The 7,569-nt window shown below is 37.2% G+C and overlaps 1 protein-coding gene across 1 annotated transcript; it reads right to left on the reverse strand.

Annotated features, from left to right (window-relative positions):
* Positions 1-502: 502 nt before the first annotated feature.
* Positions 503-7,285, reverse strand: LOC107565700 (39S ribosomal protein L11, mitochondrial-like). Its single transcript, XM_016250960.1, has 3 exons — positions 7,163-7,285; positions 1,354-1,447; positions 503-858 (listed from the first exon to the last, which is right to left on the reverse strand). The coding sequence occupies exons 1-3, from the start codon at positions 7,283-7,285 to the stop codon at positions 806-808; spliced, it is 270 nt and encodes an 89-aa protein (XP_016106446.1). The 3' UTR covers positions 503-805.
* Between the last annotated feature and the right edge of the window lie 284 nt (positions 7,286-7,569).

A 7,569-nucleotide genomic window follows, 5' to 3' on the forward strand; every position in this document is an offset into this window, starting at 1 on the left:
CAAAATCCAGAAGACTAATTCGTCTTGGGTTCCCATGAGATTTTTCCTATGGGTTTTTATAAAGGAGTTTTTCAATCCATGAATAAAATAAGGCGTGTGGTAAACTGCACACACTCACACCCCAATCGGTCTTATGTAGTTACTAAAAACATGTTTTTAAAAAGAAACATAACTGCTTAAAAAATTCATGTTTTCGGTATGGGTGTGTGTAATTTACTTTGTAGAGCAAAACAGCCAATTATTGTCAATTTATATTTACTATAGATCTTGCTTATTATAAAAATAAATCTGGAAAGAACCCAAATCTATATATATAGAACCCCAAAGCTATATACTGAATATATATAGTGTTAAAAATATCCTTATTTGTCAATGCATATCAACCTTTGTCACAGTGTTGCCAAAGGGCAATCTACTTCAGCAAAGATGTCAGAAGACACAGCAGCTATAAAAAACCCTGTATTATTAGAGATAGTTAGGAGAGACGGGTAAGCCAATGAATGCGAGAGAAAGAGTAGGTGAAAGTGGCTGAGAGGCCTAAAAAAGGTTGTAGGAGGCAGAGAAAAGAAAAGAGAAAGTGGGGGAGGTAGAGAGAAGTCAGGAGGCAGGATAGAATCAACAATGAGAGACACTGAGGAAAAAAATAGACTTCAATACATTTGGATGCAAATGAGCAGCATTTTATTAGAAAAACATCCATGTGAGCGGGGGTTTCGTATTGATAAATAACTCTAGCACACAGCAGCTCTTCATTTCTTCTTTACTGCTGCTGCTGCCTCAGCGGCTGCTGCCTCGGCTTCTGTCTTCAGTCTCTCCTCACGCTCTCGGAGAAACTGCCCGTACTCTTCTGGTGACAGGCTGACAGAGGGATGACAGGAGAGGAGAGGAGGAGCATTGTGAGAGTGGCAGAAGAGGAAACAGACAGAGAAGACGGAGATTAGAGGCATATCAACAGATACATCTACATTACATTAGAATTTCAAACATTTCTAGCAATCGATTGAAATGCAAGGCGAGCATTGCTCTTCCCTCATGCACAAATAATGGGTCTGGGCATTTATGCCTCAGTGACATGGTTCATTTATTAAAGAGGTTCAGTTTAAGAAAAGACAAGACTCTGCTAACAGAACAGGCTGCTTTTTTTTGCCTGTCTAAGCACAGCTCTCCACCAGTGCAGCTCATCGTCAATATATCATCAGTCAAAAAATTCAATCTGAGCCAAAACACCCTGCAGGGGGAAGTCTGTCCATTACTGAAACATAAGGTGGTAGCGAGATATACAAATAGACTGCTGAGAGATGGAAGGAAGGATGTATGGCCACAGCCGCCCTGGCTGTGATAGGTCTCGCTTACCAGTCTTTCCGGCTCCTTTTTCAATGCCGGCGGCCTGTTTCAAGAAGTAAGACACAGTGGGCTGCCCAATTTTCAGGTCATACGTTCTGTCCGACTGGAGGAAAGAAAAGAGGGGTAAGCTCAGTCAGAAACATCACGCCCATTCAAACTAACCCAGGTCCCTCAGGTCACTTTGGAGGTAGGTGGATTAAAAATTAAAGCAATAAACATACAAAGAAATGGGCTTGGTAAGATTTCATGTTTTAAAAGCTTCTTATGCTCACCAAAGCCGCATTTACTTGATCAAAAATGCAGTAGAAAAACCATAATATTAAATGTTATCACATTTTAAAAGAACTATTTTCTATTTGAATATATTTTAAAATGTAATTTATTCCTGTGATGGCAAAGATTAATTTTCAGCATCATTACGCCAGTCTTCAGTGTCTTCAGAAATCATTCTACTATGTTGATTTGCTGCTGAATTATGATCAATTATTATTAGTGCTCAGATATTAACAATGGTTCTTATTATAATCAGTGTTGAAAACATTGCTGCTTAATATTTCAGAAACTGTGATACATTTTTCAGGATTCTTTGATGAATAGAACATTCAAAAGATCAGCATTTATCTGAAATTTTTTGTAACATTATAAATGTCTTTACTGTCACTTTTGGTCAGTTTAAATTTATCTTGCTAAACAGAAGTAAGATAAATGGAACTTAAAACTTTGAATGGTAATGTATACATTTGTATCGTTGGTAATTATGTTTGTCTAAAATGCTGTGACAGAAATTTACTATTAGTCTAAAACAGTCAACAAATTATTTGCTTTAAATTGCCATTAAACTTTGCTTAACTGTGGGACGCTTGGCGCTCTTTTTTGTTGTTGTCCCTTTTCTCTATCAAATCTTTTAGTAATCATTATAAATCATATATCATTTGAAAGCTTAGAAGCACAACCATTTTGAAATCGGATATTGCGTTACCATGGAAATGGTACTTTAAAATCTTTTGGCGGTCTCCTCCCCCTGAGTGGGCGGTGTCAAGTGTCATATTACAAAATGCATTACAGTCTTTTAGAATCAAACCTTTTTATAATCTTGATAAAAAACATATCATTGGAAAGGTCTGAGTCTCAGGATTCCATATTTGGTGGTTAGGTTTTGAGATAGAAGTAATATTGACAGAGAAAATCTAGACATTTGTGACAGAAAAATGCATTAAAAAATTCAATTGAGTTTGGATGGCACCTGGTGGCTATTTGTGGTATAACGCCCTAAATACAATCTCACAGGAACCTCAATTTTTTTCAGATCAACTTCAAATTTGGAACATAACTTATTTAGACATAAGGCTTTAATTTTATACAAATTTTAGAGTAAAACCTGTTATGTAAAATATTTATTATATATACAATAAAATTAATATAGTGCATTTTCTGTACAGTAAATTTAAACTTCCATAACGTTTTGATACTTAAACCCACTTTTGCGATAATCTGCTGATTTTCTTCTTTAAAAAGAGACCAACCTTATGTCTGTATTCCAAAGTGTTCATAAATTACAACAAAAATGGGGGGGGTGACAGTTAAGGGGTTAAATTCCCCATCTAGCCTTTTTACTTAATAATACAAAATGAATTATCAAAATGACTTTAACACTTTATATTTACATAAAGGTTTACATGCATTCATATGGAAGAAATATAAAAAAATATGATAATGAATACATTATAAGATGTGTAAAAATTATATAAATAAGACAAATAAAAGTAGAAATTATATAAAAAAAGACAAAAAAAAATTCCTGAGAAAAGCTTGTTCTTTTCCATAAAACTAAAATGCTTGGTGATCACTGGCTGCCAAGTTTAGTGGCAATTTTGCTTGGTTTGTTTTCTTACAAAGAACCAATAGAAGTCATTAAAAAGTAGTTTTTCCCTTTGGTGTCTTATCATGCCTAAGGCACCACCTGAACCAGGACTGCAACTGTTGCCCCCTCAAAAAAAAAAGAAGAAGAAGAGGTGTGCTCACTATAAGAGCATACATTATAAAAAGCTTTGCTTGCCAACAAAAGAAAAAGAGAAAATGTGAATTAAACCCATGTTGTGTGAATAGCATCTAAATTAAGTAAAATGTCAGTGTCATAAAATCATTAAAAAAAATACATAATAAATGATAAATAAAGCTTACAATATCTGAGAAAACCCTTGTGCACTGCAGGTAAATCTGCAACCTTATGGATTGCAAGTTGAGTTTGTTTATGACGATTATCTGTCGAGACTGCGGGAACAGAAGGTTATTTTAGTTTTCGGATTTGTGGGCGTCAAGCTATCGCTCTCAGTCTATCAGTCTCATTGCACATAGCGGGTGGTATCACTAACACTATCCTCTTCGAGAGCGAGAGGAGCTAAAATCCTATAGCATCCAACAGAGTCTCTGGAGCCTGACAGAACCTCATTGGCATCCACAGACTCTGACAGCCTCTCATAAACTCAGAATCGAGTCGAGTGAAGCCAGACGCACACATCCACACCCTCCGTTCCCCCGGCACACACCCTCGACAGTCAGGCCTGCCGAAACCAAAGCTTTAAGGCAGGGATTAGTCTGCATAGAGAGGCTCAAAAACAATGAGTGTGCAGCAGACAGCTTAATGGGACAACTGGGACTTCACAGGCAGTCTGACTTGGGGAGACAGCCTGGCTAAAATGCATTGCAGCCATCCGGCTCAAGCCTAAAGCAAGCATTGTGCTGCGAACTCGACCAGAATATTCTCTACACCCCCTGGAGCTAAGGATCATGTAGCACAGGCTAATCTTCAATCCCTGTCGAATGCTCATCAGTATAGTGAGAGGACGCTAGCTTTAGGGCCTAATCTGCCTGTAGGACTCGAAGAATGAATCATAAAAAGTAAAAAAAATCATAAATAATATAAGTTTGGCAATGGGAGTTTTATATTCCACATGTCTTGAAAGAATAGTTCACCCAATAAATAAACATTCTGTCATCATTTACTCAACCTCATGTCCTTTGAAACATGTCTGCCTTTATCTTTTGAGGAACATAAAGACAGTATTTATAGCAGGATGTCCGAACTTCTATATTCTATGCAATGGCCTGCAATACAGTACACGAGTCATTTTGACTCTTTTTATTTTGCCCTTTTTCCTTTTTGTAGCTTGGTCTTCATATATTTTCATTGTTGAGGCTTTCTTAAGAATGCTCACAATGTTGTTTTTCATACAAAATAAAGAAAATCACACGAGTTTGGAACGACATGAGGGTTAGTAAATGATGACAATTTTTATTTTGGAATGACCTGTTCCTTTAAGAGTCTCATAAATACTGCATAAAACTAAAAGTATAAAGTTTAAGTGTACACAGTTCTTCCTCTCTTTGCTTACCATTCTTTTTTATTTACTCCAGTGCTCTTGTATTTCTTTATGCACTGCAAAGTGCCTTTATGTTGGGTGAGAAAGACACTAACTGATTAACTAACTAAATAGTTAAAACAATAGTAAAAAACCTTTATTTTGAAATTGCAATGGAAAGATATTGATGTATGATCAAAGTCAGCCTTTGTTATGATACCGGTTACTCGACGCGGGCAAAATGCAATCAAGGATTTTTTCAAATCGAGTACTCGAATTGAATCGAGGAATCGTGACAGCCCTAGATATTTGTTTAATAAAGATTTACAATTGGATATGTAACTTGTATAATAAATTTGGACAGCTGGTTAAGAAGAGTAGTGCTACATATCTAAGCAATCAGACATGTAAATAAGGTATGTTGTGATTGTTATCTAAAACAAAAACATTTTCATTAACTAAAAAATTAAATAATATATAAAAATTTGATTTAAAAAATGTAAGAAACTTACACAATAATTAAAATTGTACAGGCTGAAACTTACACAAAAATTAAAAACAAGTGTAGGCTGAAATATTACAATTTCAAGAACTGAACCTAAAATATATATATATATATATAGTTGAAGTATACCTATGATGAAAATGACAGGCCTCTCTCATCTTTTTAAGTGGGAGAACTTGCACAATTGGTGGCTGACTAAATACTTTTTTTGCCCCACTGTATATATATATATATATATATATATTAAAAAAAGCACACAACAAAATTGCTAAAATGAAAACTTATATTCAATTAAATACTGGGGAAAAAAAACTAATTCAACATATTAATAAATACTAATAGTATATTTAAAAGAACATTGGTAACGAGGGACAACCAACCAATGCATAAGCAAATTTTGCATAGATGAGCACAACTCAAAGACTTCAGAGTATGTAAAATGTAGTTATTTATTATTATTGTAAAAAAAACAACAAAAAAAACACGAGAAATTATCAAGCCAACAAGTCAAAAATCACAGTGAGCTGTTGCATGTGTATTCAAAGAACGAATGATGAATGACAACAGCATGAGGTGCACGTTTTCCTCTCTCTCCCTCAGAAAACGTCTTGCATCTGGTCCTGGAACGAGAGCTGATGTACCTGCAGAGGAGTGCCAACAACAAAGGCTGACAATTCCCACCCTCGGGCAACCATGTCTGACAGGACAACACAAAGGGATGAGCTAGATGAAGGTGACATTGTTGCTGAAGATGTCTAGTTCTACTTTATGCAACAGAAGTCTCTGAATTCAAACTTTGGCAGAACTGGACCACGGACATTCGCTTAATCGGCTCAGAAGAAAAGATTATGCGTTTGGGTTCTGACTGAGACCGAGCATTAGACATGAGCCAGAGACATTAAAACACCCCAGACTGGATTGGGTGGCAGTGACCCAGCATAATGCGGCCATATAATTTCCTCAAAATGTCTGCACCGCCGTCTGGACTGCCACAGCATCACCCCATTTCGCTTACAGACACAGAGGGTTATCGAAACTGGGACTTCCAATTGAAATCACACAAGAGCTTTTCAACAGTTCGGTAATGTAAAAGAGATGGAGACCTGTAATGAGAACTCTCATTTCACGCAGTCGTGCCACTTTAAAATTTGTGAGCAATGACCCCTCCATAATAAAAAGCAATTTCTCACAACCTTCATAATGGGCCTTTGCTTAAATGCCCCCGTCGTCGACTCGGCAAGCATTGCTAACAGCCATCAATCCTTCTTTATTTAAAAGACTGAGAATATGAGGAGAAAATGCAAGACCTCTCATTTTGTTACAGAGGGTGGATGAAAAATGGGAGAGACTTGATTAGAAGAGACAGAGCGATCGTACGAGAGAAACAAAGACTAAAAGGTGTCAGGGAAAAAGCTGCTAATGCATACACTTGAGGGATCCATCAAACGGCCCCATTTCTCCAAGAAACTTGGAGTTGGAGTACATTTACAAGCTTTGCCTTCAAGCACAAAAGTGTGTCCTTGACAAAAACATTATAATAAACATGCTGAGAAGGTGAGCGGTGAGATAAACCTAGGCCAGATGAACATTACATATGCCGCATCAATGACTATTCCTCATTTACGAGTCACGCTCCGATCGGGAAAGCTCTGTTCTTCTGTTTAATCCACTTCGCTCAATACCTTCATTTGATCATAATGTCAGAAGAAGGCCTAATCTGCGCTTTGGCATTCGAGACGCATCTAACGCTGTTTGCTAATGTGCCTGGGATACGAATGTAAACGAGCACCTCCAGGGACTCATAAAATGAGAAAACAAGCAGCAAAACAAATGAGAGCAAGATTGATTGAAAGCAATAAGGTGTATTATGAGGCCCTCAAAACTTCACATCTGTGACTGATTGGTAAAGTGGTGTTGACGTGAAAACAGTATTCCTAATGAGTGGTTACATTACCTTCACATTGATCTTGATGGGAAGAGGAATGCCTTCTTTGAGCTCTTTGGTTTTCTCATTGAAGTCTTTGCAGAAAGCCCCGATGGGAATTCCTTTCTGGAAAAGAAGGCATAGGAAGAACATTCAGAAAGGTTTAGACCCACACCTATTTTAGCCCGTTGTTCACTGTGGCATTCTTTTGATGAATACCAATAGCCATTTAGAGTGGCTGCATGGTGTCAATCATTCAATAACTCATTGGTGCACTGTGAATGCCTCGGCATGCTTGGATGCCTGCGTGAGTGAGTGAGAAAGCGAATGAGAGAGGCTAGTGAAAGCCTATTTACCCAAGGGTCTGAGTATATGTGTGTGTGTGTGTGTGTATGTCAGAGTATGGCAGTCATCATGCCTCTGAGACTCCAGATAAA

The sequence above is a fragment of the Sinocyclocheilus grahami genome, unplaced genomic scaffold (genome assembly GCF_001515645.1).
Source record: "Sinocyclocheilus grahami isolate Dianchi unplaced genomic scaffold, SAMN03320097.WGS_v1.1 scaffold1020.1, whole genome shotgun sequence".
NCBI lineage: Eukaryota > Metazoa > Chordata > Actinopteri > Cypriniformes > Cyprinidae > Sinocyclocheilus > Sinocyclocheilus grahami.

Coding starts and splice junctions, on each gene's coding strand:
- LOC107565700 (XM_016250960.1), bottom strand. CDS start 7,285: ATGTTCTTCCTATGCCTTCTTTTCCAGAAAGGAATTCCCATCGGGGCT. Junction 1,448..7,162: donor CCATCAAGATCAATGTGAAG/GTAATGTAACCA, acceptor TCTTTCCTCCAG/TCGGACAGAACGTATGACCT. Junction 859..1,353: donor AAAAGGAGCCGGAAAGACTG/GTAAGCGAGACC, acceptor TCCCTCTGTCAG/CCTGTCACCAGAAGAGTACG.